Genomic DNA, 23,027 nt, shown 5'->3' on the forward strand with positions numbered 1-23,027 from the left:
TCGTAGTTCTTCACCTCTTCTCCACTCTTTCAAAATTCCCCTTGAAGCCTCACTCCCAGACCAGGATTGTATTAAATCTCTTTGTGTGCCTGATCAGATTCGATAACTCACCTGTGGAATACCACGGGACGTTTTCTCTATTTAAATTGTTATATAAATGAACAGTGCATGGTCATTGTTAAAGTCATAGAAACTTGTGGAAGCAGCCAAGACTTAAAAAAACATGCCTGAGTTATAAATTTGTTATAAATACCTCTGCCATTCCAGAAGTCTATCGTGAAGTTTAATTAGACATAATCACTTCTGGTGTTTTTATCCAATTTTCCTTGATCCTTAAAATAAACAACAAGGAAAACACATGGGATTAATAAGAGTCTGATTGGGAATGTTCTGTGGTCCTGAGACCCCACCCCCACTCGTCTGCTGATGCATTCCAAAGCCATGAGCTGGAACCAGCTTCAGCAGAGAAGCAAAGGCACCCGATTCTCTCAGCACTCCGACTCAGAGAACTGTGCGCTCCCTTTCAATTCACAGTCTTGGGACATCTCGAGAGATGGGGACCTTGATCAAACTCTTCACTGTGGCATCAGCCATCGTTCTAACGGTGCGGTGTCAATCACATTTCATGGACTATATGGAGAGAAGGCTGTCTGCTTTTGAGGTGAGTCCACAAATCTTTTCTAATTTATGAAGAAGGGAAACAATGAAACATTTCTATCGGTTTTGTGGCCCACGAGTTGCTCAGTTAAGTATTTGTGCTTCGCGTTCCCTTCTCCAGCTTCCTGTGCTTTGTGTGGAAGAAGTGCATTCTCTTTGTCGACTGGAGTTGAAGTCTGACTGATTATTTTTAATATTACTCTATTTGGGTCATTTGGGGCTGATTTACTGTGCATTTCAAGCGGTCCAAGCATTCCTGCAGATGTTCCGAACAGTGCAAGCGGGACAGAACTTCATACAAATCGCGTGGCGCGGAGCCCCCGGGGGACCACCAGCTGCAAGCGATGTCTGTCACCATCGGACAACTGCCACCGCCTGAACAGCAGCGCGTCGCCACCTCCAGCGTTCCCCACTGCGAGTATAGGGCTCTGGTCTCCGGGTCCAGGGTGGAGACCTCTGCCCACTCTGGCCGTCGTCACACACTCAGCCATTTCCCACCCGGGCCAGCACAGGATCGCTCAGCTGGTCGCTGTGCAGCGGCGGGTCCATGGTGGGGAGGTTGTCGTTGGCTGTTACTGTCGCTTGCCCGTGGTTCAGCTGTGTAGTGTTGGGCCGCTGCACTGCCACAGGCTGCTGTGAAACCGGTGGTCCTGCTGGGTCCGCTTCCTGGAGCTGCCCTGCCAGAGAGCCACGGCTTCAGAACTGCGGTAGAGTGTCGGCCCCCAACACATCCACACAGGGCAGCAGGTCCAGGCCAAGGATGCAGGTCTCTTGCATGTCGGCAAGGCACACCTCATGCTCCACTGTGATGCACAGCCTCCTCTTCCTTCACATCACCGCTCAGTCGCCGGAGACCGTAGCCAGCTGGACCGCCGTCGTTGTCCACCCAGACAGGGATGGCTGGTCCGTGTTGAGGAGAACACGGAGACGGATGGTAGTGATGGTTGACCCCATATCTACCAACGCACGGCATTTGATGCCCCCCACCACGCAGTCCACGCATTAGCCTTGCTCTTCACCTAAACGGCCCACCCGGAGGGGCGACAACTCAGGGATTCTGCTGGAGGCTTCCGGCGGCGCTGCCTGCTTGGTGTTTCCCGACGGCTGCTCTGAGCTGTGGCATGGTGCCGGTGTGGGCATCTCCAGGCGAAAAGACCTGCCCCACCGCACTGGAAGCAGAGATCGTCTCACGGCATTGGGAGGGCCTGTCTTACAGGCTCCTCCTCGTCAGTTTCCTTCTCCACCTCGGTGACACAAACCCGAGCTTGCTGCGTGAGAGGTGATGCCGGAACACCTTTGGGGCTAAAATTGTTTCTGCCTTCTCCACCTCGGCCGGTGCCTCACCCAGCCACGATGGTGAGGTCAGGCGAACATGCTACCGAAGGCGCTCTAGCGTCAGTGCCTTTGCTAAGGCGTGGAGGGCAAGTTCTTCCCGGGCCGCAGATGGAAACTGGGGGTAGCCCAGTGATGAATATCAGCTGCCAGTGCCCCCAGGCTTTCTCCCATACGGCGCTGTCTGCTGCCCAGTCCCTCCCTCATTGCGTCCACCAATGGCCTCTGCTCGAAACACCGCTCCAATGCCACTATGACGACCCTATAGTCATGCTGCTCCACCAGCGTTAGGTTGAGGAGGGCCTGCAGGGCTTTTCCCTCTAGTACCAGGGCAAGGAGCACCGCCGTCTCGGTAGGGCTCCACCTGTCCTACCATGCTGCAAGTCTGTCTTGCGACAGTTACAGCTCCAGGCAGCTGGTACCATTGTACTGGGGAACTTCAGGGTGGGTGCTAACTGCAAAGACCCATTGGCCTTCCTCAAGTGCTGGTGGCGTCTGCCATGGTGCCCATCCTCCCATGGCTGTGGCATCTTGGGTTCCCCGATGCGGGTCACTACAGAGACGATTGATGCGCTCCATTCTGCTCCCCCACCCCCCCCACCGGGGTTGGGGAGCCTGGGTACATTCACTCCGTCGGGGCTCTCTGGAAAGGCACAATGCTCAGTTCCCAGGTCCTCCCTCCGAATCTCGTCTTCGCGAGCCCTGCCTGTGGGTGCAGGGGAGGTATACAGCTCGGTCCCTCATCTTACTCCCCAGTCTTAAGGCACTCTATCCGCTGTCGCAGCTCTTCGATCTTGTTGCTGATCTCGCATCCCACGCCTGACACCTATTTGGTGCATAATGACAGACAAGAAGCTCTTTAACTCAACAACTATTTTATTGTGATAGACACAAAATAGACCAGGCACCATGACCCAGAGAGTGAACCCCACCAGTCTTATACCGCCGGGAGAACTGACCAGCACACACCCTGGTTACATTCAGGCTGACCCACAAATACACAAGCAAATAACTGTCTAATCCAAGCTAACATGTAACAATAAATGAACTGGAACTTCTCAACATAATCCCACAGCAGCATTTTAACACAAGAACAAACAGTACTGGTCATTAGAAATGCAGAGGTGGGCTGTCAACCATGACACCCGCCACTCCCCACCCCCCCCCCGAATGTCACATTATTAACCACTGCACTATCAGAACATACTTTATAGTGGAGACTCAATAATTCTTGCATGTGATTTAAATGAGGACTCACGGAGTCATAAAACACTACAGCACAGAAAAAGGCCTTTCAGCCCATCCAGTCCATGCTGAACACTTATGCTGCCTAGACCTGCACCAGGACCACAACCCTCCATACCACTCCCTTCAATCCAATCTTCTCCTAAATGTTGAACTGACTCCTCAGTTGATTTGGAACCAGAAGACCCTTTAGCAAAACTATATCAACATAGTTAGATAAATGCAAATAATACTGAACCAGATATCATATAAGGTTGGATTGAGCATCAAACAATCATGGGAAACTGACTAATTTCTAGAATAAAATAGAAACCATCCCATGTGCAGGTACATTAGTGGGGCTTAAATTTCACAATTTACAGTTGAACTGAGATGAATTCTCATTGAGATAAATAAACAAGCAGGGTGCCAGGAGAGTTTTAAGATTTTATTGAATCAGTGTTGGCATTGACTCCCTGACATTTCTATCTTTGACCCTTTGTTTTAACTCATGTCAGATTGCTAGCTCTTGCTCCATACATTTGCATCAGCTTTCTCCCCTCTTCCTTTCTAGTCCAAATGAAGGGTCACACAACAAACTATTAGCTATCTATTTCCCTCCATAAAAGCTGCCTGACCGCTGAGTTGCTCTCGTAGTTTTTGTTCAAAGTTCAAAATAAATCTATTATCAAAAGGTGTGTGTGTGTGTGTGTGTGTGTGTGTGTGTGTCACCATATACAACCCTGAGATCCATTTACTGATGGGCATACTCAATAAATCTATAGAATAGTAACCATAACAGAATCAATGAAAGACCACAACAACTTAAGCATTCAACCAGTGTGCAGAAGACAAAGTGTGCAAATACAGAAAGATAGACATAATAATTAATAAATATGCAATAAAAATCAAGAACTTGAGATGAAGTGTCCTTGAAAGTGAGTCCTTAGGTTGTGGGAACATTTCAGTGATGGGGCAAGTGAATTTGAGTGAAGTTATCCCCTTCGGTTCAAGAGGTTAAGGGATAATAACTGAACCTGGTGGTGAGAGTCCTGAGGCTCCAGTACCTTCTTCCTGATGGCAGCAGCGAGAAGACAGCATGTCCTGGATGGTGGGGCTCCCTGACGATGGATACTGCTTTCTGGTGTTGCGTTGTGTCCAGTACATCATTTGATAAACACACTACTGAGTGTGATAGTGAAAAGTGTAATGTTAAAACAAATTACACAATGCCATCAAGTTTCATTATCCATCCATTACTGGCAAAAAGCCAAGGCCCCAGCACTGATCACCAACTTTCACATGGCCTTCTTTGCAAGATCCTTTCATTTACCAGTCTATATCACATTGTATTTGAATTTGGATCTCTGAGGTTTCAGGACAGAACAACCATGGTGAATTCATTAGTTACCAAACAAGAGTATAGGTCATCCAGTTTAGGGAGAAAATCATAGAATATCACAGTCTTGTTGCTCCACTTTGTTCAAACACATCCTGTTACTTACAGAAGTGCTGCAGGTAGAAATAATTTTTTTCACGCTGGTTCTCAAAACCTAGCTAACTTGGGCAAAGGAGTCCTTTCTTTTCACCATTAGCCTTTGGAAGCATAGATGATTACAGAAGGAGGCCATTCAGCCCTTCTTCATTTACTAACAATCTGAAAGACCTATCTGTTCTCTCTGTTCTTTGTTGAAAGCTATGTAATGTCTTTCAGCATCTAATTGTGATTGTAAGTACTCTATGATTGAAAGATCTTCCCATCTTCCCTCTTTCTTAGACCTACATTTCCTCATCATTGGCATCAATGTGGTAGCTGGAAGGATTCTAAAGACACACAAAACATTATCCTCACAACCCTACACCAAAAGGAAATCTGTATTAAAATAGTGACATCAGAATAGTAAAGCTCCTCAAGGCTCATCATGCCAGTGAAATTCAGTCACATTTAACACTAGAAGCAGACCCAATCAAGAAGGTCATGTGACATTGAGCACTGGGGAGAAAAGTGACTGCGACTTCATGGAAGTCTGAGTACGAGTAACAGAGATTTGAACGAACTTACAATAACTAGAATCCAAAGTGAGAGAATGGCTGGGACATTATTAGAATAATTGAATCCAGAGGTGTCAATGTCAAGGAATTAAGAACACATAAACTAACATAAACATAAATTAAGAACACATATTGAGGCAGGAGTAGATTCAAATTCAAGGACTTGGCAGAACTCCAAGAATAAACTTCTATTGTTTTTCACCAGCAACGAATTGCTGTCTGGTATGACCAGACACACAGGTACTCCACAGAATACAGAGAATTTAAGAACCAGATTCTTGCTTTTGTTGAAAACTTGGATAAAGAGAAAGAAGAGCAAAGACAGAACCTGGAAATGGCAAATTCCCGTATCGATCGCATCGAGAGGGAGTTAGACTATTTGGAGACAAGAAATCCAGCACCCACCTGTCTGGAGGTAGATGAGGGATTTACTGACCAAGATGCTGAAAGTGCTCAGGAAAAGAAGAAACGCAAGCTTATGATGGCAGGTAAGAGTTGATCAATAAGTTATTAATTGTTGACGCACTATTCAAAGTAATCTGGTCCCTATTGTTCAATGTTGCTTATTGAAACTTTTCTAATCAGCTACCAAATGATTTCTGGTAACCTAATGTTTTAAGGTGGGTGGCAGGGTGCAGCTATGTCTCCACCAAAGGAGGTGCAAAGTGCTCCTTCCCTCCACTAGCCTGCAGGTCAGCCTCAGGCAAGATACAGCACCTGTTTAACCAGCAGATCAAGGTCATGTGGAGGGATGCGGATGGTCGTATTTGAGCAGCTGGTGCACATCACAAGTGCTGGTTATGCAACCACTGACACCAGGCAGACAATCTCTGAAGAGTATTGATAATGGCTGGGGTCACCCATTTTGTAAATACACTGCCCAGAAGAAGACAATGGCAAACCACTTCTGTAGAAAATTTGCCAAGATCAGTCACGGTCATGAGACTACGATCACCCACATCATACAACACGGCATGTAATAATGGTGATGAAAGGTTTAAGAAAAACATAGCTTGTATATATATCCCTTAAAATATTTTACACTCAAGAAGTACCTTTGATATATTGTAATGTTAGATGCATGATGTAGAACTGAGCTAGGTTAATCTTAACCCCACTCTAAGTCATTCTAAGCTCTGTTATGTCAAACCCTGTAATATCAGATGTGACAACAGCAATCTCTGGTCCTCCAGAAAAGGACGGAAAATATCAGCCAGTTTCTCTTTTTTATTCAATCTAATTAACTTCTTGAATTTAAGTGCACATAGGTTGATGTGTGAGCATGTATGTGATGCTTGTAATGCAGGAAGCATTGCTTTGGTGAGAGTCCGGTGTGCATCCCTCCCAGGGATAAGATTTCTGGAGCTTCTGTTGGTGTTTCTCGAGCCAACTGGATTTTTACAGGATGGGATTGAATACCCCATCTCCAACCTTCTTCCTATCGCAGCGAGGCTTGGCACTGCTCATTGTGGAGTTTGGTGTCTTAGAAATCCCCTTGTCTTGTGCAATACTGGTGAAGTTTTTCTGGAACTTGTTCATTTCTGAAAATTTGACCATCCATGTACAGTATGTGAAATACATAGATCCAGATGCTGTTGAACAGGTCCAGTGATGTCAAATAGAACAAATGATACAACCAACACCACTTATTTCCACACAAGTGGTCACCATCATTATGTGCTGTGTCATATGACATCATCATTGTGTGCCATGTCATATGATGTGGGTCATCATGGTCTTTCCATGACCATGACTGTTCTCGGCAGATTTTTCTACAGAAGTGGCTATTCTGGGCAGTGTCTGTACAAGACAAGCGATCCCAGCCATTATCAATACTCTTCAGAGATTGTCTACCTGGCGTCAGTGGTCATATAACCAGGACCTGTGATATGCATCGGCTGCTCATAGACCATCCACCACCTACTTCCATAGCTTCATGTGACCCTGATCGGGTGGGGGGGGGGGGGCAGCTACTCAGGTGCTACATCTTGCCCAAGGGTGATCTGCAGGCTAGCAGAGGGAAGAAGAGCCTTACTCCTTTGGTAGAGACACACCTCCACCTTGCCACCCTACAGCAAGACTTAAAGACATGAAAAGGTGATAACATTCTTTGATAAAGTTATAGCAGGACTGAAAGAAGCTGCAGAGGGTTGTAAATTTAGTCAGCTCCATCTCTGGTACCCTGGATATCTTCAAGTAGTGGTGTCTCAGAAAGGCAGCATCCATTATTAAGTACCTCCAGCAGCCAGGGCATGCCCTTTGCTCATTGTTACCATCAGGAAGGAGGTACTGAAGCCTGAAGGCACACACTCAGCGATTCAGGAACAGCTTCTTCCCCTCTGACATCCGATTCCTAAATGGATATTGAACCCCTGGACACTACCTCACTTTTTAATATATATTGCACAATTTTTAATCTATTCAATATATGTATACTGCAATTGATTTACTTATTTATTATTATTTTTCTTCTATATTATGTATTGCATTTAACAGCTGCAGCTAAATTAACAAAATTCACGACACATGCCAGTAATAATAAACCTGATAGTGATTTTGATTTCATAGACAGTGATAGTGTCACAGAATGAGGTAGTATTGAGACAGACCGAATACTTGATGACCATCAACAGGAACACAGAATGATGCAAGGACAGGCCTTTCAGCCCATCTAGTCCATGCTGAATCACTCATTTTATATGGTGCTTGGATTAATCTCACATTCACATCCTCACCACCAGAAACTACTATTACACTGGGGACAACTTGCAGTGGCCAGTTAGTCTACCCAACCTGCCAGACTTAGGAGTGTGTAACAAAATGAGACCATGAGGCTGAAACCTGTACAGTCACAAGGAGAATGTGCAAAATGCACACAGATAGCATCCGAGGTCAGAAATAAGTCCCGGATCTCCTTTGTTGTGAGGCAGCAGCTCCGCTGTTTCTGCCACCACTTTCACATGGCATTGAGTCATAAAGTACAGCACAGAAACAGGCCCTTCTGCCCATCTAGTCATTACTGAACCAATTAACTGCTTTGGCCCATCAGCCTGCATGGGTCCATAGCCCTCCTCACCCCTACCATCCCGCTACCTATTCAAACTTCTCCTAAACATTGAAATCGAGCTTGCCAGACCCACCTGTGTGGACAGCTCGTTCCACACTCTTTGAGGGTAAAATGAAATCAAGTATTCTTCCTGCACACTCCAAGGTAAAGGAAACAAAGTTTTTTTTTTAAGAAAGGCTCTAAGAATAAGCTGGGATATTGCATGACGTTGCTTGTGGGTAAATTATTGGAAGGTTTCAAAAGGTACACTTAATGTCAGAGAAATGTATAAAAAAATACACACTGAAATTTTTTTTCTTTGGAGCCAGCCATGAAGAACAGAGGAGTGCCCCAAAAAATGAATGACAGTTAAATGTTAGAACCCCAAAGCCCCCCCAGCTCCCCCTCCCACATGTAAGCAGCAGCAAAGCAATGATTCCTCCCTCCCCCAACAGCAAAAAAAAACATCGGCACCCCCACTGAGCACTCAAGCATACAGCAAAGACACAGACTTGCAGTATCCCAAAGACGACTTGTTCACCCAGTATTCGACATACCACAGGCTCTCTCTCCCTAATAAGGGAAAAAGAGGTGTCCCTGTTTCACAGTGAGAGGGGAGACATAACAAACAACTCACTGATTTGCAATACTAAAAGTCTGTTGCATCGCTTTTTCCGAGCTCTGTGCCCAAAGAACTCAGGTCTCTGGACACACAGCCAGCTCACTGCTTTTGAACTTCCATGTACTCCCATGACACATCTGGCAGCAGCACCAACCTCCAGTCAGCCTGCCTCCAGAGCCATGAAATCCCGCCACTTCAAAGGTGCACAAGTCTTCTAGGCCACGTCCTTGGAATATCAAATAGCAGCCAGTTGTGAGACCCCGAGAGCGGGTGCCATTCCCGCACAGAACTAAAGTCAGTGCATAACTACAGGTCAGAACCCTGAGAAAGAAAAATAAAGATATTAAAGATAGAAATAGAGCTGTTTCCAAAGATGCAAGCAAAGGAGTCACCATCAGGCCCCATCATCTCCTAACCTTCTAAGGGACCAGATGTATGAGCATTTGGATAGACGTGAACTGATTAGGGATTGTCAGCATGGCTTTGTGTGTGGTAGATCGCATCTAAGCAATCTTATAGAGTTTTTTGAGGAAGTTACCAGGAATGCTGATTAAGACCAAGCAGTGGATGTTGTTTACATGGACTTTAGCAAGGCCTTAGACAAGGGCCCACATTGAAGGTTATTCAAGAATGTTAAGTTGTTCAGCATTCAGGGTGAGGTGGTAAATTGGTTTAGACATGGGCTTGTGGGAGAAACCAGAGAGTAAAAGTAGATGGTTGCCTCCCCGGCTGAAGTCCGATGTCTAGTGATGTGCCATGGGGATCAATGCTGGGTCCATTGTTGCTTGTCATCTATATCAAAAATCTGAATGAAAATGCAGTAAATTGCATCAGCAAATTGCAGATGACACCAAGATTGGGGATGTTGTGTACAGCTAGGAAAGCTACTTTGGAGATGTCTTCACTAGGGAAGACACAGACAATCTCTCAGATGTAATAGCAGCCAGAAGACCTAGGGTAATGGAGGACCTGAAGGAAGATCACATTAGGCAGAAAGTGGTGTTAGTTAGACTGATGAGACTGAAGGCTGATAAATCCCCAGGACCTGATGGTCTGCATCCCAGGGTACTTCAGGAGGAGACTCTAGAAATTGTGGACGCATTGGTAATCATTTGCCAATGTTCTATAAATTCAGGATCACTTCCAGAGGATTGGAGGGTAGCTAATGTTATCCCACTTTTTAAGAAAGGAGGGAGAGAGAAAACAGGGAGTTAAAGACCAATTAGCCTGACATCAGTGCTGGGGAAGATGCTGGAGTCAATTATAAAAGATGAAATAGCAGCACATTTGGATAGCAGTAACAGGATCGGTTTGAGTTAGCATGGATTTACGAAGAGGAAATCATGCGTGACTAATCTTCTGGAATTTTTTGAGGATGTAACTATGAAAATGGACAAGGGAGAGCCAGTGGATGTAGTGTACATGGTCTTTCAGAAAGCCTTTGATAAGGTCCCACATAGGAGATTAGTGGGTAAAATTAGAGCACATGATATTGGGGTAGGGTACTGACATGGATAGAAAATTGGTTGGCAGACAGGAAACAAAGAGTAGGGATTAACGGGTCCTTTTCAGAATGGCAGGCAGTGACTAGTGGGGTACCGCAAGGCTCGGTGCTGGGACCGCAGCTATTTACAATATACATTAATGATTTAGATGAAGGGATTAAAAGTAACATTAGCAAATTTGCAGATGACACAAGGCTGGGTGGCATTGTGAAATATGAGAAGGATGTTAGGAGAATGTAGGGTGACTTGGACAGGTATGTTGAGTGGGCAGATGCATGGCAGATGCAGTTTAATGTGGATAAATGTGAGGTTATCCATTTTGGTGACAAGAACAGGAAGGCAGATTACTATCTGAATGGTGTCAAGTTAGGAAAATGGGAAGTACAACAAGATCCAGGTATCCTTGTTCATCAGTCACTGAAAGTAAGAATGCAGGTACAGCGGGCAGTGAAGAAAGCTAATGGCATTTTGGCCTTCATAACAAGGGGAGTTGAGTATAGGAGCAAAGAGGTCCTTCTGCAGTTGTACAGGGCCCTGGTGAGACCACACCTGGAATATTGTGTGCAATTTTGGTCTCTAAATTTGAGGAAGGACATTCTTGCTATTGAGGGAGTGCAGTGTAAGTTCACGAGGTTAATTCCTGGGATGGCGGGACTGTCGTATGTTGAAAGATTGGAGTGACTGGGCTTGTATACTCTGGAATTTAGAAGGATAAGAGGGGATCTGATTGAAACATATAAGATTATTAAGGGATTGGACACACTAGAGGAAGGAAACATGTTCCCGATGTTGGGGGAGTCCAGGACCAAAGGCCACAGTTTAAGAATAAAGGGTAGGCCATTTAGAACAGAGTTGAGGAAAAACTTTTTCACCCAGAGAGTTGTGGATCTGTAGAAAGATCTGCCTCAGAAGGCAGTGGAGTCCAATTCTCTGGATGCTTTCAAGAAAGAGTTAGATAGAGCTCTTAAAGTTAGCGGAGTCAAGGGATATGGGGAGAAGGCAGGAAAAGGGTACTGATTGTGGATGATCAGCCATGATCACAGTGAATGTTGGAGCTGGCTCGAAGGGCCGAATGGCCGACTCCTGCACCTATTGTCTAATGTCTATCAAAGTTAGCAGCAGGATGAGGACCAGCTGGCCAAATGGGCTGAAAAGCTACAGATAGATTTTAATGCAGACAAGTGATTTGTTCCACTTTGGGAGGACCAACCAAGGTAGGACTTAAATGGTGAGTGGTAGGGCACTGAGGACTGTGGTAGTAAAGTAGTGGTTGTCTGGGAATATAGATCCATCATTCATTGAATGTGATGTCACACATAAATGAATCATTAACTTTGAAGGTAGCTAAGATAGACTGGCAAATGCTACTTAAAGGGTTGGCGGTGGATATGCAATGGCAAGCATTTAAAGATCGCATGGATGAACTACAACAATTGTTCATCCCAGTTTGGCAAAAGAATAAAACAGGGAAGGTAGTGCACCCGTGGCTGACAAGGGAAATTAGGGATAGTGTCAAGTCCAAAGAAGAAACATATAAGTTAGCCAGAAAAAGCAGCACACCTGAGGACTGGGAGAATTTCAGAGACCAGCAGAGGAGGACAAAGGGCTTAATTAGGAAAGGGAAAAATTATTATGAGAGAAAGCTGGCAGGGAACTGACTGTAAAAGCTTTTATAGATATGTGAAAAGAAAAAGATTAGTCAAGACAAATGTAGGTCCTTTACAGTCAGAAACAGGTGAATTGATCATAGGTTAACAAAGACATGGCAGACCAATTGAATAACTACTTTGTTTCTGTATTCACTAAGGAGGACATAAATAATCTTCCAGAAATAGTAAGGGACCGAGGGTCTAGTGAGATGGAGGAACTGAGGGAAATACATGTTAGTAGGGAAGTGGTGTTAGGTAAATTGAAGCAATTAAAGGCAGATAAATCCCCAGGGCCAGATGGTCTGCATCCCAGAGTGCTTAAGGAAGTAGTCCAAGAAATAGTGGATGCATTAGTGATAATTTTTCAAAACTCCTTAGATTCTGGATTAGTTCCTGAGGATTGGAGGGTGGTTAATGTAACCCCACTTTTTAAAAAAGGAGGGAGAGGAGAGAGAAACCGAGGAATTATAGAACGGTTAGTCTGACATTGGTGGTGGGGAAAATGCTAGAGTCGGTTATCAAAGATGTGATAGCAGCACATTTGGAAAGAGGTGAAATCATCGGACAAAGTCAGTATGGATTTGTGAAAGGAAAATCATGTCTGACGAATCTTATAGAATTTTTTGAAGATGTAACTAGTAGAGTGGATAGGGGAGAGCCAGTGGATGTGGTATATTTAGATTTTCAAAAGACTTTTGGCAAGGTCTCACACAGGAGATTAGTGTGCAAATTTAAAGCACACGGTATTGGGGGTATGATATTGATGTGGATAGAGAATTGGTTGGCAGACAGGAAGCAAAGACTGGGAGTAAACGGGACCTTTTCAAAATGGCAGGCAATGATTAGTGGGGTACCGCAAGGATCAGTGCTGGGACCCCAGTTGTTTACAATATATATTAATGATTTAGACGAGGGAATTAAATGCAGCATCTCCAAGTTTGCAGATGACATGAAGCTGGGTGATGGTATTAGCTGTGAGGAGGATGCTAAGAGGATGCAGAGTGACTTGGATAGGTTAGGTGAGTGGGCAAATTCATGGCAGATGCAATTTAATGTGGATAAATGTGAGGTTATCCACTTTGGTTGCAAGAACAGGAAAACAGATTATTATCTGAACGGTGACCAATTAGGAAAAGGGGAGATGCAACAAGACCGGGGTGTTATTGTACACCAGTCATTGAAGGTGGGCATGCAGCTACAGCAGGCGGTGAAAAAGGCAAATTAATTTTTGGCATTCATAGTAAGAGGATTTGAGTACAGGAGCAGGGAGGTTTTACTGCAGTTGTACAAGGCCTTGGTGAGACCGCACCTAGAATATTGTGTGCAGTTTTGATCCCCTAATCTGAGGAAAGACATTATTGCCATAGAGGGAGTACAGAGAAGGTTCACCCGATTGATTCCTGGGATGGCAGGACTTTCATATGAAGAAAGACTGGATCGACTAGGCTTATACTCACTGGAATTTAGAAGATTGAGGGGGGATCTTATTGAAACGTATAAAATTCTAAAGGGATTAGACAGGCTAGATGCAGAAAGATTGCTTCCAGTGTTGGGGAAGTCCAGAACGAGGGGTCACAGTTTAAGGATAAAGAGGAAGCCTTTTAGGACCGAGATGAGGAAAAACTCCTTCACACAGAGAGTGGTGAATCTGTGGAATTCTCTGCCACAGGAAACAGTTGAGGCCAGTTCATTGACTATATTTAAGAGGAAGTTAGATATGGCCCTTGTGGCTAAAGGGATCAGGGGGTATGGAGAGAAAGCAGGTACAGGGTTCTGAATTGGATGATCAGCCATGATCATACCGAATGGCGGTGCAGGCTCGAAGGGCTGAATGGCCTACTCCTGCACCTATTTTCTATGTTTCTATTAAAACAACATTGGCCTTCATAAATCCAAGTACTGAGTATAGACCATAACCAAGAGAAAATGTACACATGCTAGAAATCCAAAGCAACACCCTGAAGAAGGGTCTCAGCCTAAAGTGTCAACTGTTGACTCTTTTCCATAGATGCTGTCTTAACTGCTGAGTTCCTCCAGCATTTTGTGTGTGTTGCTATTGAGTACAGGTGTTGGGATGTTATTTTGAAGTTGTATATGGCTTTGGTGATGCCTAATTTACAGTATTTAGTGCAGTTCTGGTCACCTTCCCACAGGAAAGATATCAATAAGATTGAAAAAGTGCAGAGAAAATTTACAAGGATGATGCTGGGACTTGAAGACCTGAGTTACAGAGAAAGATTGAATAGGTGGAATTTCAATAGGTACATGGATGGGAAGAGTTTGCTGGGCTATGAACTGGGTGTAGGTCAATAGAACTAGGCAGATTAATAATTTAGTATGGATTAGATGGGCCAAAGGGCCTGCTTCCCTACTGTAGAGTTCTATGACTCTAAAGTTAGATTGAAGCATCTCTTCCTAGGATAACATTTTTTTCTTGGTCAAGCCAAGCTTATTGTCATTTTGACCATAAGCTGCTGGTACAGTACACAGTGAAAATGAAATAACGTTCCTCCAGGACCCTGATGCTACATGAAACAATACAAAACTACACTAGACTATGTGAGACAGCACAAGGCTACACTAGACTATGTAAAAACAACATAAAAACTGCACTAGACTACAGACATGCACAGAACTACATAAAGTGCTCAAAACAATGCAAGACAGTACAATAATTAATAAACAGGACAATAGGCACAGTACAGGACAAATTACAATATCATGATAAATGTAGATGTCAGTCTAGACTCTGGAGTATTGAGGAGTCTGATGGCTTGGTGGAAGAAACTGTTGCACAGTCTGGTCGTGAGGACCCGAATGCTTCGGTACCTTTTGCCAGATGACTGCGTGAACCAAGTTCATAATTAACCCCAGTGATTTTTCTACAAACAGTACCAAGCTTGCCTATGTGGCTTACTAATGAAAGTGCAATTCTCATTAAAGTCCCAAATGACAAGCCACTAACTCTGGAGTGTCTGAGCAATGAAACTGATAACTTGTGAACAAAATGAGGGGGAACTTCTTTAGCCAGAGATCGGTGGATTTCGTTGCCACAGGCAACTGTGGAGGTCAGGTCAATGTGTATATTTAAGACAGAGGTTGATAGATTTGTGATTAATCAGGGCATGACGGGATATGAGGAGAAGGCAGGAGATTGGGGCTAAGGGAAATGGATCAGCCATGATCAAATTGGTAGAGCAGACTCAGTGGGCCTATTGGCTTAACTCTGTTCCTATTATCTCATGGTTTTATAAAACATGCACTTCAGGGAGGAACCAAAGAAAAAGTATTCCAAGTACTAAAAGTATGAAATCTCAAACTGAATGTGACAACATGGGAGGTTCTTTGGCCCATCAATCTCCTCCAGACTCCAAGGAAGAACAATTTATCCAGTCCTACTCCACCACCTACTCCTCAGAGCTTTGCACATCTTTCATACTTGTCCAGATTTCTTTTATACCGCACAGTTGAATCTCCACCACTGGAACTGATGGTAGTGCCCTCCAAGCTCACGTCATCCATAGGTTTCCCCTTGTGTCAAATTTGGTGATTTTAATAATAATAAGTACTTTATTGATTCTGAGTGGGAAATTATTTTATTTCAACAACAATATTTAAACACACAGCAATAATAATAAATATAATAATATTAACTAATAATAAAGTACAGAATAGTAATACAGTATACACAATAATGTACCAATATGCAATAATAATGTATGGAATAATAAAATAGTCTATAGTACTATGATGTGTGTTCTGATGTACAGAGATGAATTGTTCTATAAGCTTGTTGCATTTGGTAGGAAAGATTTTCTGTAATGACACTTGTGACAGGGGAGCTGAGTGAGTCTGTTGGAAAGGGGGCTCCACTGTTTATTCAGTAGGTCGTGGAGAGGATGTGCCAGATTGTCCATAATAGATAACAGTTGTTTAGTGATCTCCTCTCGACCAACTCAAAAGAGTTCCAGTTGTAGCCAAGGATGGATCCAGCCTTTTTGATGATTTTGATTAGTCTTTTTGCACCACCAACATTGATGCTGCTTCCCCAACATAAACTTGCAAAGAAGACTGCACTCACTACAAAAGACTGGTAAAAGATTTCCAGCATCCTGCTGCAAACGTTGAAGGATCTCAGCTTCCTTAGAAAATAGAGTCTGCTCACCCCCTTATTGTAAGCAGCTTTGGTGTTGGTTTTTCAGTCAAGCCTGGGTGTGGAGATGAACACCCAAGTATTTGTACTCCACTACCGTAACCTCTTCTCCCAGAATGTATATAGGACTCATCACAGTCAATCGCCATCTCCCTGGTTATATCCATATTCAGGAGCAGGTGATTCCTCCAGCACCACTCCACAGACTTGTTCACCAGTCCTCTGTACTCCAACTTCTGCCCATCCCTGATACACCCAACCACCGCAGAGTCATCAGAGAACTTCTGCAAGTGACAAGACTCAGATTTGTACTGGAAGTCTGAGGTGTACAGTGTGAACAGAAACAGACAGGACAGTCCCTCGTGGCGTTCCAGTGCCACTCACCACCATCTCAGAGAGAGAACTACCCAGTCATACAAACTGGGGTCTATCTGTCAGGTAGTCAGTAATCCAGGAGATATTGGATTTGTCCACACCCATCCTTTGCATCTTCTCACTCAGAAGGAGTGACTGGATTGTATTAAAGACATCAGGGAAATCAAAAAATGTGATTCTCACAATGCCACCTGCATCATCCAGGTGGGAATTAGCTCTCTGCAACAGGTAGATGACGGTATCATCTACTCCCTCAGGAGGTTGGTAGCCAAAATGTTGAAGGTCCAATGAAGATCTCACCTGTTGTCCAAGGTAAATCAGGACCAGCCTCTCCATCACCTTCATCATATGAGATGCAAGGGAAATTGGTCTGTAGTCACTGTTCAGATAGGATCGCCTTCTTGGCTACAGGAACCAAGCTGGAAGTCTTCAATATCACTGATATCATTTCCTGACTCAGACTCAGATTGTAAAGGTGCAGCAAAATATTTTGCCAATCTCCTTCAGTATTTACCTGCATTTCTTGAACCTTCTGGCAGTAGGTTTACTTTATTTCACAAATCAGGGACCCATTTCAAATTGTGCTCAATTGGGCTTTTCTCCCATTGAAATCAGTGATGGTGAGAAGCATTCAGAATCAGAGTCCAAGTCAACTTTACTGTCACTGACTTACATGAAGTGAAATTTGCTGTTTTATAATGCAAAGATAACAAAAATACTGTAAGTTACAAAGTTAAATAAATATTGCAGAAAAAGTACTATTTCTGATCATGAACCATTCAGAAATCTGATGGTGGAGGGAAAAGAAGCAGTTCCTGATTCGTTGTGGGTGGGCCCTCAGGCTCATGTACCCACTTCCTGATGAGGGTATATCCAGATGGAAAAGCCTAGACAAAGTGGATGTGGAGAGATGCTTCAAATAGTGGGGTAGTCCAAGATCAGAGGACACAGCCTCAAAATAGAAGGAAATCCCTTTAGAACAGAGGTGAAGAGGGATTTCTTTAGCCATAGGATGGTGAATCTGTGTGATTCATTGGTACAGGCTGCAATGGAGGACAAGTCATTGGGTAAATTTAAAATGGAGGTTAATAGGTACTTAATTAGTAAGGGCATCAACAGTTAAAGGGACAAGGCAAGACGTTGGGTTTGAGAGGGACAAAAAGATCAGCCTGGTATAATAACTGATGCAGCAGACAGCATGAGGCTAATAGTCCGATTCTGCCTTATGGCTTATGGTGTCTTATGGTGGACACCTACTACCTCAGTGGTGGTGGGGGTGGGGGGGTATATATCTCTGTTGGAACTGGCTAAGTCTTTGCAATCCTGTGCATGGGATATTCCATACCAGGGTGAGATACAGCCGGTCAGAAAGCTGTCCACCAAAGAAACGTTCTCTGCTCCCCGTTTCCTTCTCAGCCCTTTGACGTTTCCACTTTGTTCCTTTCCAGGCTGTGAAGAAATGGTCTTCAACATCAAGGGAATGAAAATAGTCAAAAGGTTGGAGACGGCCTCTGGCCTGTGGATCAGGGACCTGATGTCAAACTCTGAGAAGGTGTATGTGTTTGACGGCGTAAGTAACGACACAATCTATGAGTTCAAAAGACTGAAAGACTTCACCGATTTTACTGGCTTGATTAAGGCAAAGAAAATCAAACTGCCTTACCCGTGGGCTGGTACAGGTCACATAGTGTACAAAGGCTTCTTATATTACATCCGAAGTGAGCCTCAGTTTCAAGTCATGAAATTTGATCTGAAGAACCAGACAGTGTCAGACAGCGCCATGTTCCCAGCTGAGCAACAAATCCCGGTGTATGGCCTCTCGCCATTCAATTACATTGATCTAGCCGTGGACGAGAATGGCTTGTGGGCCATATACGCCACCAGAGAGAATGAGAAGAACATCTGCCTGGCCAGGTTGGACCACAAGACACTGGACATTGAGCAGATGTGGGACACTCCATGTCCCATTGAAAATGCGGAGAATGCCTTTGTCATCTGTGGGACGCTTTATGTGGTGTACAACAGCAAGCTCCGTAGCCGCTCACGTATCCAGTGTGTGTACGATATCACCGACATGGTGAATACTGACCAGGCACCATTGTTATATTTCCCCAGGCGGTATGGGGCTCTTTCCAGCATTAAGTACAGCCCAAGAGAGAAGCAGCTGTATGCTTGGGATGATGGTTACCAAGTCATATACAGGCTGACATTGAAACCAAAATCAGAACTGTAAAACTTTGCTCCTATATACAAGTTTTTGGCAGGAGGACTGGGTAATGAGACTCTCCCCAAAGGCAGTAGTGAACCAGAATAAGGAGGAGAAAATAACGTTATTCTCAGATGGTTGATTAGCTAAAGTCAGCCATATCTTTAAAGAAAAAAAATATAATAAATAATGTACATAGCAGTGGTGATGCATTATATGTAATGGCACAGTGATGCAAACTGCAGTAGTCATTCAAAAGAGGCACGGTGAAACGGGGCGGTATTTGCTGTACACCAGAGGAATAGGAATGCAACAAGCACTTCTGCACAAAACCAGTTAAAATCACAAGCACTGCAACTTCACGTGAATATGAATAGGTTCTCCCAAAAAAAAGACCAGTATTTATACAGTGTCGTGTATGACATTCCACAATTCTTCACAACTTACTGAGTAACTTGGCAGCAGTTAATGTTGTCGTAGAGTCATACAGTGTGGGAACAGGTTCTTCAGCCCATCTAGTGTAGGAAAGCCCACAGCCTATTTCACGCAACAGTAGTTGTAAATAAAAAATCAAATGGAATATATATATCTTGTGATAGACAGCATGGCTTTGTGAGAGGTAGGTCATGGCCCACAAGCCTGAGTGAATTCTAAGGTTGTGACGAAGCACATTGATAAAAGTGTATATGAATTTTAGTAAGACATTTGATAAAGTTCTTCATGGAATCTAGGGAAGATTGCCTGTGTGGATTTAGAACAGGCATTTCCATAGAAAGCAGAGGGTGGTTGTAGGTGAGGAATCTTCTGCGTGGAAAAAACAGGAAGACCCACCAGCATAATATCCCAACTTCTATACTCAATGCATTGATTAATGAAGGCCAATGTGCTGAAAGCTTTTTTTTTTATGACCCTATCTACCTGTGATGCCAATTCCAAGGATTTCTAGTTCTGTATCCCCAGATCCCTCTGTTCTACCATGATCCACTCTGCCCGACTGAGATAGCTGGAGACTTTTTCCTGGGCAAAAATGACTAATACAAGGGGGCATAATTTTAAGGTGTTTGGAGGAAAGTATACAGCAGATGTCAGATGTAACTTTTTCCGCAGAAAGTGGTGGGTGCATGGAGACCCTGCCAGGGATGATGGAAGAGGCACGTACTTTAGGGACTTTAAGAAATTCTCTGATAGGCACATGGATGATAGAAACGTGGAGAGCTATATAGGAGGGAGGGGTTAAAAGGCTGGTACAATACTGTGGGTTGAAGGGATTTTACTGTGCTGTGGTGTTCTATGTTCTATAGTATATAAGTTTTGATTATGAAGCTGTGGTCAGAAAAACAGGAAGAACTCCCCAACAAGAAGGGTGGATGGGTATCTCAGCAAAGGCTGATGCCCACTGTGCTATGCTCCATGTTATGAACTGAAAATCAGACCAGATTATTCGGTTAAGTTTATGAAGAATGAGTTTGACCCACTGACCACTAACTCAGAGATGAGAGTGATATCACTGAGACACAGTGACACTGACACCAAGGGTAGTTGCAATCTCGTTAGCATGAATTTTGAAAAGAAGGACCAGTATGATAATAAAATATCTCAGTGTAACTATTCTAATGAATGTGGCGTTGAATTCCTACTGCCTTGCGTCATAAGCCTTACAGTAGCTTAAGTCTATACTTCTGAATGTTTAGTATCAGGTGATCTCATGGTTCAGCTGATGTACAAGGTCTGTCTTGTAGGCATTATTTTATTTAGAGAAACAGTGCAGAAAAGGATCTTCTGGCCTTTGAGCCAGGCTGCCAGCAACCCACCAATTCCACCCCAGCCGAATCACAGGGTAATGACCAATGATCCTGCTAACTGTACTTCTTTGGACTGTGAGAGGATACTGGAGCACCCAGAGGAAACTCATGCATTCACAGGGAGAGGGTACAAACTCCTTAGAGATGACACCAGAAATGAACTCCAAACTCTAACGCCTTGAGCTGTAATAATGTCGCACTGACCGCTACACTTACGTTGTGCCATTCTTCACAAAAATTCATTCCAAACATTGGAACACAGCACAGCAAAGCATATTACAGATCCTTCAGTCCACAGTGCTGTACTGATACTTTAGCCTACTCCAAGACGCAACAAATCTTTTCATCCCACAGAGGCCAGATCTCTCCATTTTTCATCCATATGCCTATCTAAGAGTCTTTTAAATGCCCCTATTGTATCAGTCCCTACCTCCACCCCTAACAGAGCATTGCAGACACCATGCACTCTCTGTATTAGAAACTTACCTCCGACATCTCTCTCTAAACTTCCCTCCACTCACTGCCAAAAACTAGACTTCCATTCCATGACCAGATCTGTACCTCAGCCAAAGCCATGTCCAAATGCTTCATGATGTAGGCCAGGCTCTTCCATGTATTAGAAGATCAATTGAGATGCTGCAACCAGACACCCCCCACAATCCTCAAACTGTTATGAACTACACTTCTACTTTCAGTCCTATCATGGACCAGAGCATTACGTCAGACGCCTTTAATGACTGGTTGTCTAGCACTAACACCGCCATTGTTAGAACCTCTATTACAAACAGTGTGAAGGACCATACCTCTCCATCCCAGATACTGTCACTGACTGGATTCTGACACTATTATGAGCCAGGCCTTTTATAGCAGACATTGGGATAAACAAGACCTCAGTCATTACCTACAAAGTAAACCTGTGTTTACAAAGATATTCATCCCATAAATACACAGCTCTAATACCAGGTTATTATTTTATTAATGCTGTTAGTTATGGTAGGGAACATGAATTTCTGCTGTAACATTTCACGTCCTACGTCAGAATGCAAATCAGCGTTTTCACTGCCATGGATGGAGAAGGAATCATTCTGCCTTTGGCTCAGTATTGATATTTGAAGGAACATCGCCTCTAACACCACCCTGATAGAACATTGCAGGCACCTACTGCCCTCTGTATAAAAACTGATGTCACCCCCGATTGATATTTCCAAGGGCTTACCCTCACACTGAACTTAATACCCCTCCACTGGGCTAGCTGACACAGTTGATCTTCACCACCCTGTCACTGAGCCAGTTTCTTAATACCATGTCAGTGAATTTATCTTTAATACCCTGACTTTGGATTCACCCTTGACTTTGAAAAGTCACGTCACTCTGCTGTTACTAAGCATGTTTCTTGATACTCTACCCCGGCCTCATCACTAGCATTTTGGCATGAACTTGCTGACTGACATGAGAACATGGCATGAATTTGCACTCTGCAGCCCAAGCACGAACTTAGTGGATCATCAGCTCCAGTCATAACTACGTCACCACACCATTGCAATGTGAACTAAGTTACAATGTATATCTTGATTGTACTCTCCATTAATTGTATTACCTTTTATGTAACCACTTTATAGTTATAGTGATCTGTACTAATTATAATCAGTAACCGAGAGACTGGTTGATATAAGCAATTAAAATGCTTTGCATTCCATACCATTCAAGACTGAGAATGGAAGTCTTTCTGTTAGTTGCTCTGGTGTCATGGGAAGTACTAATTTCGTAGCTTCCAGGAATAATATTTATTTATTGAGATACAGTGTGGAGTAGGCCTTCCGGCCCTTTGAGCCATCCAGCAATTCCCCAATCCAACCCTTGCCTCATCCCAGAACAATTTACAGTGACCAACTAACCTACCAACCGGTACGCCTTTGGACTGCTGGGAGGAAACTGGTGCACCCAGAGGAAACACAAATGGTCATGAGGAGAACTTGCAAACTCCTTACAGACAGCAGTGGGAATTGAACCCAGGCCGCCTGTACCGGAAAGTGTTGTGCTAATCACTACACTACTGTGCCACATAGTGGTTTGCACAATTCAATATGGAACAAATAGGTCCATTCAGCCCATCATGCCTGTGCCTGACTGGCTTTGAAGAGCAGCCTAATCAGTCATAATACACCACTCCTATCGATACTCTTTCTTTTCCAAGTATATATTTCCCGAAAGGTTATAGACATGGATTCTCACACATCTTTAGGCACTACATTTCATTCGTGATCTTTTTCCTGTGAGGAATGGCTTCAGCTTCTCCAATTTGACCATCCCATTGATAATCCCCATTGCTGAAGAGCCCACATAAAATGAGTTTGGCCACAATCAACCTTAGATTGCATTCAACATTTAGATAAGTACCCCAGAT

General features: G+C 43.8%; 1 protein-coding gene across 1 annotated transcript; it reads left to right on the forward strand.

Moving 5' to 3' along the window:
• Positions 1–452: 452 nt before the first annotated feature.
• olfml3b (olfactomedin-like 3b) lies at positions 453–22,316 on the forward strand. Its single transcript, XM_059972692.1, has 3 exons — positions 453–661; positions 5,471–5,753; positions 18,064–22,316. The coding sequence occupies exons 1-3, from the start codon at positions 554–556 to the stop codon at positions 18,846–18,848; spliced, it is 1,176 nt and encodes a 391-aa protein (XP_059828675.1). The 5' UTR covers positions 453–553; the 3' UTR covers positions 18,849–22,316.
• The last annotated feature ends 711 nt before the right edge of the window (positions 22,317–23,027 follow it).

Source organism: Hypanus sabinus, chromosome 6 (assembly GCF_030144855.1).
Source record: "Hypanus sabinus isolate sHypSab1 chromosome 6, sHypSab1.hap1, whole genome shotgun sequence".
Lineage (NCBI taxonomy): Eukaryota > Metazoa > Chordata > Chondrichthyes > Myliobatiformes > Dasyatidae > Hypanus > Hypanus sabinus.